General features: G+C 36.4%; 2 protein-coding genes across 2 annotated transcripts in view; both read left to right on the forward strand.

Moving 5' to 3' along the window:
* Window positions 1-7,516, forward strand: part of CCDC18 (coiled-coil domain containing 18) — a 19,596-nt gene extending 12,080 nt beyond the window's left edge. The window contains exons 13-21 of the mRNA XM_008945353.1: window positions 543-674; window positions 1,840-2,004; window positions 2,469-2,611; window positions 3,071-3,234; window positions 4,142-4,355; window positions 4,921-5,020; window positions 6,130-6,246; window positions 6,669-6,812; window positions 7,469-7,516. Of these exons, the coding sequence (XP_008943601.1) occupies window positions 543-674; window positions 1,840-2,004; window positions 2,469-2,611; window positions 3,071-3,234; window positions 4,142-4,355; window positions 4,921-5,020; window positions 6,130-6,246; window positions 6,669-6,812; window positions 7,469-7,516 (1,227 nt within the window). The remainder of the gene's footprint in view (window positions 1-542; window positions 675-1,839; window positions 2,005-2,468; window positions 2,612-3,070; window positions 3,235-4,141; window positions 4,356-4,920; window positions 5,021-6,129; window positions 6,247-6,668; window positions 6,813-7,468) is intronic.
* A 4,534-nt stretch (window positions 7,517-12,050) lies between these two features.
* On the forward strand, window positions 12,051-18,559 carry RDH8 (retinol dehydrogenase 8 (all-trans)). Its single transcript, XM_008945355.1, has 6 exons — window positions 12,051-12,147; window positions 13,005-13,166; window positions 14,225-14,404; window positions 15,471-15,564; window positions 17,218-17,401; window positions 18,326-18,559. The coding sequence occupies exons 1-6, from the start codon at window positions 12,051-12,053 to the stop codon at window positions 18,557-18,559; spliced, it is 951 nt and encodes a 316-aa protein (XP_008943603.1).
* The last annotated feature ends 955 nt before the right edge of the window (window positions 18,560-19,514 follow it).

Genomic DNA, 19,514 nt, shown 5'->3' on the forward strand with positions numbered 1-19,514 from the left:
TATACTTTATTTTTTGTTTGTTCCCAAAGTGTCTCTCTCTCTCTCTCGGGGGGGGGGGGAGAGGTGAGTACATAGTTCTGTTCCATGTGGGTCCTGCCCTGAACCCCTTTTTACACTGAACCAGGACACATTGTTATGCAAACTTTTTTAGTTTTGGGAAAGGGTCTCAGATTGCTAGAAAGGGAAACAATTTATGTGGTCCCTTTCAGATGGAAACCTGTATTTTAAACATTCCATGTATCCATGTGGACACAGAATTTCTTTTTGTGTTTGTCAGAAGTTCCTTGCTCCGGCTGCTATAATCTGTGCCAATAGTCCACCTTGGCAGACCCCTTGTCTCTGTGTAGTGGCTGCACTTAGTGGCCATCTATACCTGTGTTACAGGTGTGACATTCTTTGAGAGGAGCCGTGCTGTGTGTAACTTCAGTGTTTTCTGTGTTGTTTTAATATGAAATCTAAGAATTCTATCATCAAATAAAACATTCTTTAATATCACAGCTAAATGTTTTTGATAAGTCCTTTTTGTTGTTGCTGTTCTACAGAGAAAAAACAGACGCATTCATGAGTTGGAAACAATTATCAGTGAAGAACGTGAGCAAATAACTTCGGCTTTTGAAAAAGAAAAGTTGGTTCACCTTGAGCAGCACAAAAAGATGGAGAAACAGATTGAACTAGTAAGATGTTCCTTGTGTGCTAGCACGTACTAGTGTTATACTTAGTAACTTTTTTCCTATGTTATGTTCTTTTTTTCTAGTAATTCTGAGGCAGATGTCCAACTAAAAAGTTAGGTCTATTCCCTGTATTTTCTGATTTTTAGTTAATTTTCTGTCTAATGCTACACAATCTCATTATTTTCCTCTGAGATATTCATATACTCCTTTCTGCTCAACTTAATCATATCTTAAAGGGGAAGAAGTCCTGAGCGTGAGAAAATTTTTACTTCAGCTCCACGAGTTTTATCATACTTTCCATTACTACATTAAATCAAGAAGGAATTATGTTTAAATACTACTAGTATGAACTTTTGTGGGGATGCCTAACTACATGAACTAATTATCACAGCAGGCTGTTCGTATCAGTGCTGCCCTGCCAGGCTTTAGTCAGACAGGGATTGCTAGACCCTGTAGAGGAGTAGCTAGGTGGAAACCTGCGGTCTGTGTTATGCATAAACCTGTGATATTTAGTGCTGCTTTCTGAGCCCTAAAATCTGTCATTCCTATGCTACACATGAAGAGTCTGGATGCTGTATGAAACTCAAGGGTGGCAAATGAGGCTTTGTAGTTGTGACAGATTTCCCCCCCCCCCCCCAGCTGCTGCTTCCATTTTGGAGGAGCAGTTAGTGATTTTATGTTTCTTAAGATCCTTCCGTTTTTTCATGGAACATGTGAGAAGTTAGGTGTTCAGAATTCCTGTTTTTTTTTTTTTTGTCACAGAAGCAGGAAGAAATAGAAGGGAGGAATTAGAACAAAATCTGAAGTGGAAAATGAGAACTTTTTGAGAAATAAAGTAAGAAGGGAGACAGAAGTAAAAGTAGTTCAGTAATTTAGAAATTAAAAAAAAATCTTTGTTACATGTTTTTAAAATATTGAGCAGCTTAGGTGTGTTTAGAAGGCAAGCAGTCAGAACCTGGGGCTGATAAAGTTACTATTTCTTCACTTTATAAAGCACAACATGGTGATGAATTATGAGTTGTTATGTACTGTTGAAACTGTAATGCAACTAAATTAAGAGCCATAAGTTTTATTGAATCTGGTGTGATTCTGTGCTCATTAAGAATAGCTGCTGCAAGTGCAATTAAAAATGTTTTATTTTAATGGAAAATGAATATGTTTTCAGGTTTGTTATTTACAGGAAGAAATAAAACTAAAAGATCAGAATATTCAGGACAAAAGTGAACAAAACATTCGCCTACAAGAGAGTTTGCATCATCTGCTGGAAGTGTTGCAGCAAGAAACTATTAGAAATGAGGAGCTGGAAGATAATGAAATGAAACTTGAAAACCAGGTAGAGTATGGTGAGAAGCATCTGTGTAAAGACAGATCATTAAACACTTTCATATATGTTTTTGTAATGCTTTTAAAATCTGAATGTTTCTTTGATAATTGAGTTATTGTTTAGAGATATCTAAAATAAAGAGTTCAGTGGTTTGTTTTGTCTTAAACCAGGTTCTGTGCTATCAGAAACTAGCTAGCATTAGGGTGGCTAAATACTTAGAATATCAAAGCCTAGACTGCAGTTAAGGAGAGTTGTGTTGAAATTTAGAAAGTTGAATCTACTTATATTTGCTAGAAACGATTTGTCTTTCAGATGAGATTGCAAAGTTCTAGTCTTAAATTGTATATAATTTTAGACTGTGAAGAAATTTGTTTTGTTGCAACTCACATAGCGAAAGTTTTAAGATAAGGATGTATATTTCTCTGGTATGTAATTTAAAAGTGTGAACACTTCTTAAATACTGTTTTAAATAGGTATCCAGTTTGGCAAAAGAGCTTCAGAAACAGAAAGCATGTGCAGAGGATGAGTTAAGAAAGGTAGAGGAGAAACTTCGCCTAGCTGCCCAGGAAGCAGATTTAAACAGGCAGAAGGTGGATGAACTTAACAGTACAATCAGGTAGGTTTAAAATAACCAGGAGGTGTATTCTGCAGATAAACGTATTGCTGGGAAAGATTGCTCTCTGAAATAGTGTTCAGCTGTGCAGTCATACAGTTCAGTCTCCATATGAGCAAAGACTGGAAATCAGGAGGTAAGTTTCAACTAGCAGAGGCATGGGACTCTGGAACAGTCTTCCAGTGGAATTAGCACATGTTCTGGCAACCTATTTAGGCTTAAGGTGGCACTTGATAATGCAGTTCAGTTTATAAATATATTAAGTTGCTTGTAATCCTAGGCAGTAGATTCCAGGAGGGATTGGTATTCTTAAAGAAATCGCTGATTGTGAGAAAATCCTACTTAACATGACTTTCAAAATTCCTGGTTTTAAAAAATGCTTCTCAGAGCATGTATGGACCATACGTATGTCACTTTTCTTATTACAAGGTTCCTTTAGTTCTGTTGGCTTCTTTGATTTAGACAAAGTAAGTCGGAGATGGATGAGTTCAAGAATGAACTTACTGGCATAGAAAAAGAAGTGATGCAATTAAGGCGAGATGGTGAAGACAAAACAATGCAGATAAATCAGTTGGATATGGCTTTGGAAGAAGCACGATCCAAGCTCGATGAAAAGGCAAATGAGGGTAATTTCTCAGCCTTGTTTCTTGGCCTTCCATTCACTGTGTTATTTCTTTGTATGTATTTATATCTTGGCTTTTCCTCCCTGTTGTTTTATAATCAAGTCAGTGAGAGTAAAAATATGATCATTTTGATGAAGGGTTTAGTGTTTTTATGTTGGTAATTCTGGAGGCTTTACAAGAAAGGAAAAAAAACCAAAAAAAAAAAAACCAAAAAAACCCCAACCAAACAAAACCCCAACCAAACAAAAAAAACCCCAACCAAACAAACCACCCCTGAAACAACCAACAACCTCCCCCACCCCCAAAACCTCAGAAACCCACAAACATTTTTTTAGTGTACATTTGCAAGTTCTCACTTCTGTGGGATGTACTTTTATCCCAGATGGAATGAGTAAGTAGTTTTCCCTGTAAATTGGTAGTGCAGCTTCTTACTGTGATAACTGAACAAGATGTATAGATTTAATAAAGGCATATGCTATTTACAAAAATTCAGCTCTTTAAAACAAACAAAACCCCACCAGTGTGTCTATGAAAATAACAAATTTCCCAATCCCTTCTTCTCCATTTGATTTTACCATCCTTGTAAACTGGAGGCTTACTAACAATCCTGCTTGCATTTTCCATAGCACTACAGATTCAGTTCCTGTGTTGTCTCTGTACCTTCTTCTTGCCCAGATGTTTTTAGATACATCCTCATATTTCAAGTCAATTACACATTATGAGCTGAATAAAACCTGTAAAGATTTAGATGCCATGAAAAGATTGTCGTATAAGCTCAGAAGTCACTGTTTATTTCTAGATTTTCCTAAAAATACTGAAAATTGATAATGAGCACGAGTGTAGTGGTGTTGTATGAAAAAAGACATTGACTTGCTGACTAACCATTTTGTGTTTTGTGTGTGTAAAATAGTGAATGATTTAAAAAATAAATTGCTTCAAAATGAGACTCGCCATGGGGAAACCTTACAGAAAATAGCAGAGTTAGAATCTGCATTGCAGGATGCTGATGGAGAATTAAAAATCACTTCAACACGGCTTCAGGAATTGCAAGATGCATTACAGAATGCCCAGTCCTCTCTGGAAGAGAAGCATCTTGCCATCATGGATCTAACAACTGAGCTCAGGTAAGCTGGTATCTTTTCCATCATGAAAACTTAGTTGTGTTATTTTTTTTTCCTTAAGGAATAGTGAGTAGTTTGATTGGTTTTTATTTTCTTAGCAACTCTATAATTTTTAGGTGGGTTGTGGCTGTAAGGTAAGTCGACACAATAGCTCCTCAGCTCACTTTTAATTTCTAAAAGTGGTGCTGAATTCTGTTTTTTGAATTCCGTTTTAAAATCTGCTAAAATTATTTTGTGAACCCGAATGTTGTGAACTAATGGTGAGGATTTACTTTCTTTTGTAGTGAAATTGTCCCATTTCCTTTCTGGCTATAAATTAACATTACTTTCTTCTGTACTATTCTTTTTAAGATCATCTCTTGAAAATCAGTTAAATAATTTGAATAATGAAGTTATTGGGAAATCTCCACTTGTAATAATTCTGTTAACTATTCCATTTGGGTTTTTTTCTTTGTGGTCAGTTAGCTGATTTAGCTTTAAGTAAGTAATAGATTTCATTATTTTCAAGCTGGATGCTGTAAGCTAAGCGACTGAATGTACATTAAGCAGTTAAACATGAGAATTTTAGGTATTGCAGGGAAGAAATTGAAGACAAAACCCAAGAACTCCTTAACATGGACCAAGCGTTGAAAGAAAGGACTTGGGAAGTGAAACAAAGAGCAGCTCAGGTCAGATCATTTTAAGTGTGTTACTAGACAATTATTCCTGTTATGTAGTGGATAACTGATAAAAAAAACCAATAGGTTTAGTTGCCTTCATGCATTGTTCCAAACCTGTAGTGTTAATAGAGCCACAGTGTGAACCTCAAAACCAGCTGTATGTTACTGAAGCCTTATGGTACCAGGAAAACCAGCTTGTGCTCCCCTAAGGGACCACGGACTACAGATCTTAATTGAACAGAAGCCTCGTGCAAACCTGTCCCATAATTTTTTCTTACTGATAAAGTTACAGGACAACTGTTGTATAGATGTTTAATAAAACCAAGGAAGGATCTGCGCTGAAGTTTGCTTGGAATGATAAATTTCCTTTCTTTGTTTGCACTGGGTATATCTGATTAACTCTAAAGCACCTTCTAAATATGAAACAGTATCACTCTTAACACTTGAGTCACACATGTAACACCTGAAATGTTTTCTTTTTTTTTTTGGGCCTGGCTTCAGGACGTGATACGCATTATGGAAGAACTCTTCTGTCACTTATGATTAGTCTTCTAATGGCTACCTCTGTAGGAGTGTCCAGCCTTTGTATCTAAGAATATCTGAGGTGCTGAGAGGAGGCTTGTGGATTTGTGAAAAATTTTTCTTTTAAAAAAAAATCTGTTCATGGAACTACTCCTGTAAGGAATCCAGACCTTCCAATTTATTCTTGCCATGGTACTCAGTGAGCTGCTCTAGGAGTTCATCCAAGCAATAGGAAATTTTTTTTTTTCTTTTGCTTTGGCAAACTTCGTCACTTTCTAACAACATGTGTTAGTGTACCAAGCTACTCGTTAGATTCTGTTTAAAATGAAAATTAGGTTTGTATTCTGTATCTCTGAGGACTGAACATGCTCAGTTGTGGGCTTTTTCACATTTTTCAGCTTTTCTCTTTGTGTTTGGCCCATGTTTTTAAAGCAAGACAGCTAGGGTGCTTTGTCTTGACTATGTGAGGGAATATTGTTGAGACTACAAAGGATTAGTTTCTTTCCTTTTGCTGTCACATTTTGTAATATTGCTTCTTAAAATCTGCCTACTAGTTCTAAATAAAATATTTCATTTTCTTCCTTTTTTACCTCTAGATTACACAGTTGGATATGACAGTTCATGAACATAGGGGAGAAATGGAGCAACAAATAATTCAATTAGAGTGCAATTTGGAGAAGTCTGAGTTAGAAATTAAGGAATGCAATAAACAGGTAATTCTTGCTTAAATTAAAAGCAAAACAAAACAGTTTACCTAATTAAGGGCAGCTAATTCTATGAATTATATCTATGAATTATAAAGTTTGGTCCTAGGACACAATAACTAGTCAGGTTTCATCTAGAAGAGTGCAAGGCAAAAATATGTTATGGTTGAACAGTAGTGTAAAAATTGTTTGTGTTTTTTTTTTTTTTTTCTTGTTTTTTTTTTTTTCCCTTGATATGATATAGCTCCCAAGCTGCTCTTTTAATAAAGGGAAATATTTACAAATTAAAAATTAAAATACTGACAAGGGAATCAAAAGCCAGAGCTAATACTGATGGTATTTGTGAGGGTCTTTTTTTAGGTGTTGAGTTTTTTTTATTGTCCTGGTTTCAATAAAATACCTGTTCTGGTTTAATTGCATTTTCTGTTCAGATTGAGAGCTTGGAGAAGAAACTCAAGCATTTTAAAGATGAGCTTCGTGAAAAAGAGTTTGCATTGCTCCAGAGAGATCAAGAAATAAATCAGCTGAAGAAAAAAATAGAAAGAAAACCACCAAGCCTAGAAGCTCTTGCGAAGGTAAAATGTTCATTGAATACTTAATAAATTATCAATTTTTAATGCCATTACTGCAGCTACCCAGAAGGAACAATATATGGTGTCTTTTTAGAATAAGCATCATTACTTCTCCCAAGGTAATTTTATTTTACATCCTGGTGTTTGCTGAATCTTAATGCCCTAAAGTTAATCTGGTTTAGTGATTTAAAAATTATAAATTTAATGGCACACTCTTACTTGTTTCCTTTGTTGAGAAATCTGAATATTGATTATCTTTTTGTAACCTGATGTTCTTGTTAGGGACATGGTCTTCCGTGAAATGAAATGAAATGAAACAATATGCTATATGATGAGATCTTCTTATGACTGGGGTCTTTATCTTGTGAAAATAATTACATAAAACGACCACTGAGCTCTAGTGTATTTGTAAAAATGAGAAAAGAGAATTTTTTAGCATAGTGAATGGGAATAGAGAATGCAGTTCATTTTATTTCATGAATTATACAAATCTTTGGTTTGGGGCATGAATCAGTCACTACAAGTACAAATGAAATCTGAGATAAACAGGGTTTCTGCAGAAATAACTTCATTAAAAGGTGCTTGCAACTAGAGGTAAGCACCGAAATGGCTTCTGACATTTTGATTATCCTGTGTTTGTGTATTATTTCTTTCTGTAGGATAAGATGTCAGATAAGTCTTTCTGTGTACTCACCAAACGCATTTAGGCTATATTCTAGATCATGGGGGCTTGGCTATGTCACAGATAAATAAGAAAGTTCTGTCACTGCAAACTACAGCAATGTCAGATCTTCTATCTTAATTCTTGTTAAAGGTTATTTATAACAGTTGAAAACAGGACAGTACCTGCTGCTACTCTTCACATGTATCATTAACATATTTCCAACTTTTCCTCATACTTTGGGGATGATTCAGAAGGAAAGGATTTCCTATCTAGCCCCTGTGCAACTGCTGAGTAGACCCTTCCTTGCCAGACAAATTGCCTTGATACTGTTTTTGATAAGGAATGCCAGGTAGGGGGAGGCCCAAGAATTATATAAGAAAGGCTTTGAAAAGAGACCTGCTCCAGTCATGTTCCTTTAGAGTCTTGGGATGAAGGAAGTGAAATGTCAGGTTTATTTTCATTGTTGTTAAGTACATAAACCACTAGATTTCAGAAGCATTCTACATAAAACATTGAAATACATTGCAGAGGAGTTCTTGCTCCAATTAGAATATGATATAGTTTCTTTGTTTAAAAATTGCATATATTAACATGATGAAAGAAAAGACTTTTTCTGTTAGTAACACATTGCGGACTCACTGACCAAACTTCCACAGAAAATTTCTGTCCTAGTTCTAAAAACTGAATTACCCAATCGATCTGGGGAAAAGGGGTGATGGGGTTGTGTGTGTGTGTTGTCTGTCTCATTCGTTTTCCCCTTAATAGACACTACATTCCTTGTCTATTACAGGAAATATATTAGTTCAGGGAAGGAATTGTTAGCTGGGGTTGACTTCTGTCCTGGTCCACTCTGCCCTTTTGGGACTTGTGAAATTACTGGGTCATAGATTTTTTTTCAGTTGAATTGTTCTTTGTTTTTACTCTGCTTTAATCTGCAGTGAATATCTAGTAGCAATACAGCACTCTGCTACCCTTAGAAGTTTTAAGTATACCAAACAAAGGAACTGGAAGCACCTTACTGAACATCCAGAATGGCGCTTTCATTTTTCTGGGAAATTAATTTCCTTTATTTAAAAAAAAAAAAGGCAGATTAATCTTTTGTGGTCACAATTCCTTACTGAAATGAGAAATAAAATGGTGTTAAAAATGGTAAGTGAAGTAAGAAAATATTAGTGCTTGCAAAGTTTGATTAAAAAAAAAAAAGTGTCATTATACTTTTTTGTAAAAGCTTACACAGTACAAAGTTATTGTAATAATCTTTTATTCATTAGCTGTAAGCTTGTTATGTGCTACTTAGAGATGTCTGTGTACTCTATAAATAGCTTTCCTCATAAGTAATAAGCATCTCACTAAACACGAGTAGATACAACATAATCACTTTTATATATTAAGCCATGTTCTGAAATACTAGTGGCTCATATGGCCTCTGTAGTGCTATGTATGCGTTGGATCATATACTAGAGACACCATTTTCTTCATCACCTAATACTCCTGATTTGATTTTTTTTTTTTTTTTTTCGTAAATGAACTGTCAAATAATTAGGTCCAGCAGGTAACCCTGCTTTTTAAAGCAGGAGTAAGGGTGGGTGGGTGTTTGGCTCTGTTTACTTCTGTTTACTGTAGAAAATCCAGAGTGCCTACAGTAAAGTTGATAAGATTTTCATCACTTTGTGTTGCTAGAAATTGTAGCCTTCTTTCCACCTGACACCTTGATACTATTGATAGGGTTTTTACAAACATTTCCTGAACTGTTAGAAGCTTGTTAGGAACTTAAACACTTAAAATGCAGTCCAACCTAAACCCTTAAGACTTACACAGAAGAGTTATTTCAAAAGATAGTGCTCCTTTCAGCTGTACAAAATTCTTACAGGGTTTTGCATATGAAGATATTTTCTCAAAATATTCGGCATAATATTTTCCTATTTATCTGCTAGAACTTAATATGTTGAAAAAATTGTAAATTATGCTCATTTTAAAAGCAAATGCACTGCAGTTACAAGAACAGTGAACAAAAATGCATGAATAACTTCAGTTTACCAGGCAGAGTTTGAGAAAGAAGCCATGGACTTGAGGCCTGCAGCTGGGTTTTTTGAATCTGTAAGATAAATCTTAACAACTATAAGTAACATCTTAATCCTAGATACAGCAAATTTAGTGCAGCAGATTACAGGACGGTTCTGATCATACATACTTTGTTTCAGGGACAAGAACTGTGAAGAAGAGAATGTTGCTCACCGGACAAGCAGCAACCCAGGAATGTTGGTGACATAGTCATGCATTCAAAGAGGAAATTTTACTATTGTACTTGTGAATAATTGTGATTATTTGTACTGATGTAAATGACCACTTTTTTTTTTTATTTTTCCAACTGTTTGAGTTTGTAATAACTTTTTAATTTTTGTTTGGGAAATAAATTTTATTTTTTAAATATCTTGAGTTGCAGGAATTAATTTCAGCTTTTTTCCCCCAAGGATTTTACACTGTCTGCTCGTGTTTCAGATCTAACTTGTAATTATGAGCACAATGGTATTACCTTATTAATAAGTTTTGTTTGGGAATATTTTATCTTTTTTTTTGTGCACACAAAACACTGCCGACACAATATCTTATGAAAATTGACCAGTTTGTAAGATGTTTGAGGACACTGATTTGATCATAGACACAATTAAAACCTGCTTGCTTTACTCCAAGCAGTGTTTTTCAGATGAAGAGAGGTGTGGGACAGGGCCATAAAACTGGAACTGTTCTGTTTTTTTCCAAAATCTGTACCAGAATTACCATTGATTAAAATGGCATCGTAACTATGCATCCTAAAACATATTTATTTCCAGTTTTCTAAAAGTACCACACAATTTAGCTAGTACAAATGGTTAGTTGCCCCAGTTTCTAGCACTTGCTTTCAGGCTAGAAATCTGTGCATCAAATTTCAGACAGATTTTTGAAAGGCAAGGAACATGTAAGCCCTACAAACCAGGATTTCGAGTGGAAAATGTAACCAATCTGTAATTACAGTTGCATCACAACACTAGTGGAATTCCACTACTGAAGTGTTACATAAAGCCTCACTTGCTCCTCCTACATGCACTAAATATAAACGTGCATGAGCAGCAAAAGCAATTTGCCTGATACCTGAATCAGCTAAATAGCATTTGCACTAAAACTGGGTATCTGGATACTAACTCCTCTGGTAAAACTGTAGGTCAAACCTGATAAGTAGAATCATAATTACATTTTCTCATTAACTTCAGATGCTGTATTGCTATTTTGTTGCTTGCCTGAGAAGTTAATGATTCTACTTGTTATACTGTTTAAGTGAATTTCCTTGTTTTGGAAAAGAGGGGATTTTTTTTTTTTGCTATCATCATAATTTCAATTAAATTTTTCTGTAGAGTCCTACTTTTATTGCATTACTAATCCATTTACAGCTATGCAAATCCTGAAACACTAAGTTCATTCTTCTGCATTACATTAACATGGGGTTATAGAATCCCAGGAAATATTTTAATGTGCATAATGGCATTGCCATTAGCTGAATGCTGTTCAGAAGGCTGATTGCTTATTAAGGCAACTATTTTTCTGTCACTCAGGATCGGTTGTAAATTTCATAAGAGGTTGATTTTCTTTCTGAACGTAGTATGCTTACAGTTACTGTCTATGAAATACCAACTGCACCAGGTCACCAGTCCAGATGTCCCTATGTTTAATTAAGAATTTATTTGCAAAGTTGGTGGAATATTTCCTGCAAAACTCAAACTGAGTCAGACGTCACGCTAATTCTGATGGTTTTGGGGTTTTTTGTTTTATTTTTTTTTCAGCTTGTCAATTGGAGAATAGGAAGTTTTGAAAGAAATTTCAGTGTTAGTAAGAATGTAGTGAAGCTGGTCTGTTCAAGGTCTTCCTGTCTCTTCTCCACTGCTAGCAGACTTGCTTAATTTCTCTATTCTTGACTGGGAACAGTGCCAAAGAGAAATGTGAGGAATCTGTCTAAACAACATTTCTAAATCCAGATCCCATTTTTCAATTTACTTTTTCTGTAAAGCCTATTGGGACTCTTACAATGATAAGGCATCAGGGAAGAAATCCATTTCTTATTGTGTTGTAAAAAAATGAGGAGGATGCTTTAAGCATAGGAAGTCTGAACACCTTTTGCACAGGGATCCCAGTTTGGGTACAGTTTACTTTGCATGGATGTGCATGGAGGACTTGCCTCTACTGACTGATGGTAGTTGTGCCCAGGCTTTTCTTACCAGCAGTATGCAAACTGGTTATTCCACTACTAAAAGATAAAAAATCCATGTTGCTTACAAATGTCTCATTTTAAAGATTAATCAAATTTTGTATTAAATAGAATCTGAATTGATGATGTAGATTATAAGCTCATGCAAGAGCATATGTTTCTGGTTTTGTCTAGTTGGAGATTATCCCTTAATCATGCAGGGTCCAGGTGTGCATTTTCAGATTTGTTGACTCAGGAAAGCTGGAGATAGCATTAAAGACCAATGACATTATGCTGTAGCTACACTTAGGTTGTTGCTTCTCTGAACAAGAACTCGTGCTTGAACCACTCAGTGAAAAGAATGGCAAGAAGAAATGTCCTCATTACAGGTTGCTCCTCAGGAATTGGACTGGCCTTAGCTGTAAAAATGGCAAAAGATGAACAGAAAAGATTTAAAGGTAACAATGTATCTGCTATTTTTATAAATATATTCTTTAAGGCAGTACTGTTTTTTTTCTCTGATTTAACAGGTGATTGTATTCCATTTGATGACTTATTTCTTGTGAGTTTCTCTCCTACTGTCATGAAAATACAATACAGTGAAAAGATACTGTCTTCTGTAAACAGAAGATGTTTCTATACCTGTATTGAAGCTGAACAGCCAGTTGAATTGGATAGTTTACAAAAAGCTTTCTGCTGCAAAATAGGTTATTTGGCATATTTGAAAATGGATGGCAAGGCAAATACAGTAATTGGTGGTAATTCAGTTTCTCACATTTACTCTCACAGTATTTTACTGCTAACTGACTGGATGCTGGTTCAGAGTTTTCTGGGTGAATAGGCTACAGTAATGCTAAAACTAATTTCTATTTTGAGAAGCAGCTTGCAAAAATAAAAATTTTTTGCTGTCCTAAGGAAGCATGTGTCTTCCACTTTTTAATAAAATTATGGTTGCTTTGCTCAACGTCTTGACAGCGTTCTGGAAAAAAAAAGATACCCAGAATCCAAAATTAATCATCATCATAACTTGAAACCCATTATTTATAGTTCTGGTGATATTATTTTCATATGTTGCATGTTCTTCATGTGCATAGTTTTTTAATTCTCCTTTTGAATCTCCTGGTTTCAGAACCAGACTCTAGGAAATTAGTAGCAATATGTGTTGAAAATAGATTCTTTCTACTTTAAGTTTTTATCTGGGTTCTATCATTAATATTTAAGATATGAATGTAAAATCTACTCTTTAATACTTCTCAGAAAGACAGCCACAGAAGAAGTTTTATTCCTGATGTCTGTTGCTTCTGGTGTGTTGCAGTGTATGCCACGATGCGGAATCTGGCCAAGAAGGAGCCACTTGAGGAAGCTGCAGGTCGCAGGCTGGGCAAAACCCTTGAAATTAAACAACTGGATGTCTGTGATGAACAGTCTATTAAAACTTGCGTGAATAGTATCCCTGACAGGAGGATTGATGTCCTAGGCAAGTACAGGATGTGTATTCTATGAAGCTAGCAGCTTTCTATTTAACATCTTACCAAATACCCCAGAGAAACTTCATTAGTGTATTTTTTAAATTATCCAAGTAATAATAGTTATATAGTATGTTCTGTTCAAGATTCTTAAGCCTTCATGCAGACGTGAGTGGATTAAATCTCACTGTGCTTCTGTGAAGTAGGGGAGCTTGTTTTCCCTGTTTGCAGAGGAGAAATCTGATCAGAGAGAAGTGTCTTGGTTAAGTTGGTATGTTTTTCAGTACATGTCAGAAGAGAACTTTTGCTTAAATTTGCACCTTTGTGTACGAGACTTTCTGCCCTATAAGTGAAGCATAGACCTATTTACAATGAAAGCAGCAGCCTTTGGGAATTAGCAAGTAAAAGAACAAATGCAAAGAATGTAAGGGTACTTTCATTTTGTATTGAGAATTGTAATTGTACTTCACAAATCACGCAACAAGAAGTGTTTTCATACTGTTTTGCTAAATGCTTCCAGGAAGGGGGCATCCACAGCTTCTCTGGGCAACCTGTTCCAGTGTCTCACCACCCTCACTGCAAAGAATTTCATCCTTACATTTAATCTAAATCTACCCACTTTTAGCTTAAAACCATTACCCTTTGTCCTATTACTACACTCACTGATAAAGAGTCCCTCCCCATCTTTCCTGCAGGCTCTCTTTATGTATTGGAAGGCTACTAGAAGGTCTCCCTGGAACCTTTTCTCCTCCAGACTGAACGACCCAAATTCTCTCAGCCTGCACTTGTAGGGCAGGTGCTCCAGCCCCCAGACCATCTTCACAACCCTTTTCTGGACTTGCTTGAAAGAGGTCCATGTCCTTACGTTTGGGGCCCCAGAGCTGAACACAGCACTCCAGGTGGGGTCTCACAAGAGACCATCTTAACCATCTTTTAATCTTTTCTTTAAGGATTATTTAAGGATCTTTTAATTCTTAATCATCATTTTACTTTCAAATGCTTTCCAGTGAAGCCTGCAAGTTAATGTTTACAGAGGTTATTGCTCACTGTTGTTCTCCATTTTGTGCAGTTAGCAATGCTGGAATGGGGCTCATTGGACCTATTGAATGTCAGACCATAGAGGAAATGAAAACTGTGATGGATACCAACTTCTTTGGACTGGTTCGACTCCTGAAGGAGATTCTGCCTGACATGAAGAGGAGAAAGAGCGGGCATATAGTTATAATAAGCAGTGTTATGGGAATACAAGGCATAGTTGGTTTTTTTTTGTTTTGTTTCTTTGTTTGAACTAAGAGTTCAGTATTCAAAATCTAAAATCTACCTCCTGTTATCTGAAAAAAAAAAAAGTAGGAGCTAAAGTATCTAACTATTGTGCTTTGTAATGCTGAAGTTCCAGCTATAAAAAGCACAGCACTTAGACCTGATGGTTTTTATGCATGTAGATAGTATGTTACTACACAACTACTTTTCAGACATTTTAACAATAAAACCTGCAGAGTGAATTATTTTTTTATTTTTAACTCAAACTTGATTATTTTTTTAATTAAAAAAAATTACATTATTTAAATTTTAGCTGGAAAACAGGGCTTAGAAGCATAGTTTTTCTCTTTCCTGTTGGAAAAGTTTATGGAGACAGGCAAACATGCTTACTGCACTCAGCACAATAATAGTGGAATAAAATCCTATCATGTTTAAGACAAATGTACCATCATTTTGTAAAGTTTTTAGACTCTCATCTCCACAGAGTCTAATTTTAGCCATATATAATGACTATTCTACTCTTGTGTGCCATCTGGTTTAGCTGTCTTGGTTTCAGTTACAACAGTGGCATTGATCTTGCCTGCATTATTCTGAAGAGCCAGGGTCCTAATTCAAACTGCAAGAGTTGTTATTGTTTAATGCAGTACTTACCCATCTGCCTAAATGTACTGATTTAGTGCATTTTCTAAATCACTTGGGTGCACTGCACTCCACTTCTGTGTTTGTCTACAGCCTTTTAAAGTCCTGCTGATAAATAATGCAGATGGTGTTGCATGTATGGACACTTCCATACCTTAGACTACAAAATATTTAATAGCATCCAGAGAGATCACAGCATCAGCTAGGGGGAGGAGAAGCATTAGTCGAGCATCCTTTCCCAGAGTAAGCAATTTGGAGAACATAGGCAAAGAATCAGTATTTAGATTGAGTATACACAAGGATTTTTCTCGGTAAGACTAGAAAATTTTGGAAAATACAAGAGTTTTTAAAACTAAACTACTAGTACGTTGAGTACACATAATCCCATTCTCATGCCGTTTTGTTTGTACCATCAGGTATCTTATTTAATGATGTTTATGCTGCATCAAAGTTTGCTGTGGAAGGATTCTGTGAAAGTTTAGCTATACAAGCACTCAAGTTCAAACTGCAGTAAGTATTGATCCATTGATGTAATTTGTATTTTAGATATTTTAAGTATATTTAGAGCTAGCAAACATTATTAAAGCTTGCTGGCATCTAGGAGAAACAGACTGAGGAGCCCATGGAAATTCTACACCAGAAAAGGCATAGAAATGTCCACATTCTTTACATAAACAAAAGGTCTAGGTGCTAAAATAAACATGTTCTCTTGAACAGTTAAAGGCTGTTCAGCTTTGGATAAAATACAGTTTACATAACACTTCTGAAAACAGACCCTTGCCTACAATATCAAAGGAATAAAATCATAATATCACCCTGTAATATTTTCCTTTAGAAAGGTTTATAGACTTCTTAGGCAATTCAGAGATAAAAAAGTTCCAAGGGCTCCTCATAGAGTGCAAGTGGAAATCTATCAGAGTGGAACACAGGGCGAGATAGCGATAATGACAGGAGCTGGGAGGAACATGAGAAGAATGTGGTGTCCCATTTCTTAATGTTTAAGACAGCATTTAAGACACTGGTCCCTGTTGGTCATTTGTGGGACTTGGCAGTTTGATTTGTCACATCTATTTCCTATTCGTGTAATTCTGCTACTATTATACATCTAACAATTATTAAAGATCCATTGCATCTCTGTGTGCCTAAACATTTAGCTCTTGTGCTGTGGGAGGAGAGACAGCTGCTGTCACAGGATTTCAGAGACAAGGCAGCATCCAAACTGGTTTTGCATACAGTTCAAAAAAGTCTGGATGATTTAAAAATATAGTGTAATGATACACAGGATATACTAGAAGTCATAACAAGATTTCAGGAGTATAAGATACAACCGAAAGGAGATTAAAAAAAAGTAAGCAGAATGGGTAAAGTCCCAAGATCCAGCGAGAAGAGGCTTAAGTTCCAGTGGCAGCTGGAATTCTGCTGTCAAGGTCAATAGCTTGATTTAATTCTAAAGAAGAGCCTGAGTAAGAAGAAGTCTTATCCCAAAGAGAGGGCTGGGAGTAATTGCTGCCTGAGAAAAGAATGGGGAGGGAACTGACTGGTAGCTGTAATTCAGTGATTTGCTCTAATATGCTACTGAGCAAAATAAAATATTCCAGATTTGACAGGAACCAAAATCTGCCCAGCCACAGCAAAATTCTCTATACTGTATTTTATTATAATATTGTGGAGAGATCTTGAATTATGTAACACTGGCAGCTTGACAAAGAAAATCCACATTTGGGTGATCACCCCCCTCTCAGCTGCATCTAGTACTATCATGGGAAACCTGTGACAAAGAAATCTACGTAGGCTTTTGTCCGGAAATAAATTTTGTTACCATCCTTTAATTATTTTTCTTAAGATTTGATAAGTTCTTGTGGATAAATCATCCTTAGGTTACACAGCTGTAAGCCAGCAGGTAGCAACCGCGCTCAGTTCTGCCAGGAATGAAGTTACAGCACTTCCCTGAAACCTGAGCTACGCAGAGTCTGCTAACACGTGTGGATGGGTAAGGGTGGGACAGCAATAACATGGTGTGGGTTGCCTTTCCAGAATGCACTGTTTAGTATTGCTCCCTACCATGTACTTGCAGTGCAACTCTTCAGTATTCTGAGATGGACAGAGAGGTGTATTTCCCACAGAGGGCAGTCAATAACCAGCACATCTTTGCTTTTTGAACAGGTTAAGTCTGATTGAACCAGGCCCAGTGGTTACGGAGTTCGAAAGAAAAGTGTTTGAAGATGGAATGAAAATGGATCTTTCAGCTGCAGATGAGGAAACAGCTGAAATGTTTACTAATATTTACCTTAAAAATTACAAACAAATTTTCCAGAGTCTGGGACAAAGTGCCGAAGATGTTGCAGAGGTAACTCATCAGCAGTTCTACATCTTTTTTTTTTTTTCCTTGAAAAACAAATGTTTTTTCTTTGTAATTTATGAATGACCTGGTTAGGTGACGTGGGGTTTTTTTGATAGAAGCATTAGATGTGTACATTATGTTTAATTAAAATTTAAAATAATTTTTAAAACCTCAAAAGAATGACAAGAGTTTTAACCAAAACTGTTTACTCCAAAATGAACATTTGTCTAATGTTCTATTGAAGACAATTGAGGATTGCAATTGAAATACCGCTGACCTGTTAGATGCACTTAGACATCATCTGGGGAAGTCTGGACATTCTGCAGTGTCACCAAATATCTACATAGGGTTCCCTCCACTGGTTAAAGCCACTTTCCATCTCACTAGTAATCCCTCTGCTAGTGTGAAGTTCACTTGTCTACCGAAGACCACCAAGGTACAAGAAGAGATCCACAGATGTAGTTTCTGGTGCATGGGGCTTCCTGCAGGCAGGCAAGTTTAAGCAAGCTGTGGAAGGGGACAAATTTCAGGTGCTTGCTGCTAATGAATAGCTTCAGTGTCAATAGAATATTCCAGATCTTGCTGCAAAATGCACTCTTCTGATCCTTTCCCAGTGAACTGTAAAAGAAATTATCTACCTGCTGTGGGCATATGGACATTGGAGGACTGTTTATAAGGATACTTAGGTGTGAGGTGCTAGCATTGTGGAATAGATAAACAGAAATAGGTCTAAGAATAAATCAGAAGTACTTCTTACAGCCTCAAAAATATGTTATGAAAAGTTTCTAATGAAATTCTAATAAAACCATATACAGGGTTTTAGATAATCATAGCATCACATTCTTCTACTTTTCCTCAACTGAACACTAGGTTTTTACTTTATTATTTTTCTGGCGGTTCTTTAATAATGTTATTTCTTATTCTTGGCAGCACACAGTAAAGATAATTCTTGCAGAAAATCCCCCTTTTCGCCACCAGACCAACACCTTGTACACTCCCATGACAACTCTGAAATACGCGGATCCAAACGGAGATCTACCCATTGATACATTCTACAAAATGGTTTTCCATCATGACAAGATCTTCAGCGCCAGTCTTAACTTCATCAAGTTGCTGAGGTGGAGAAGCAGAAAGAGCTTTGACCTGGGAAAACCCTCACAATAAGTATAGGATTATACAGTGGAAATTAGAATTACTTGTAGCTACTGATAAAAGCAGTATCTTGTTATTCAAATGCCTTTGCTCTGGAGTTATGAAAAGGCTTCAAGGTGTTTATCTGCGCTTAGCTAAGGTACTCAGCTCCCTGCATTTATCTTGAACTTCAGTGTGCAAAAACTTGAAATTAAAACCCTCCAAGTATAGGTTTATTCTGCTTAGTGTTTGCTTTTTACAAAGATCCATTTTTGTGGCAACACGTACATTGACTGATACTTAAAAAGTACTCAGTATTAACCCAATCCCCTTCACGTACTAGAAAACATACTGAGATGTGTACTGTATATAAATAATATCAGCAGTATTTTAACTTTTTACTTATTAGAATGGAATAGAGTGAGTTAGTAATCCCTTGATCCCAATAGCATTCTCATTTTCAGAAAACCAGGTCTATTTACCAAGAACATAAGAGAAAGTCTCATCAATCTTAAAATGTCACAACTAGAGTATTGTTCACATACAAGTTACAATATTCAGAATGTTTCCTTTATATGTGATGGTTGCTGGCATATTACACACAGTGGACAATAAAATGTTTTTTGACAGCATCTCAGAGTAACTTCTTACTCCCTGGGAACTATTTTTCACAAAAATAACGACATATTATCAGTAATTTAAATGCACTAAATGCCCTGGGTGGCTGAAGCTGGCGCAGGCTCTCTCCTTTTCCAAGCCATCAAAGTAAGTACTTAAATCAAACTTCTAGCAGGAGGAGGAGAGCTTTTTCCCTTTCTTTCTCTCGCCCCAAACCCCCAAGTCAGCGGCCGCGAAGCCGGGGGCCGCGGCAGTGCCGGCTGTGCTGGGGGCCTGCAAGCGGTCTCTGAGCAGGACCCAGCAGCAGCGCTCGGGCCCGGCTGGAGCTCCCTGGGGACAGGGGAACGGGCTCTCTGCCTCCGCCAGGTCT

This window comes from Merops nubicus, unplaced genomic scaffold (assembly GCF_000691845.1).
Source record: "Merops nubicus isolate BGI_N331 unplaced genomic scaffold, ASM69184v1 scaffold34878, whole genome shotgun sequence".
NCBI lineage: Eukaryota > Metazoa > Chordata > Aves > Coraciiformes > Meropidae > Merops > Merops nubicus.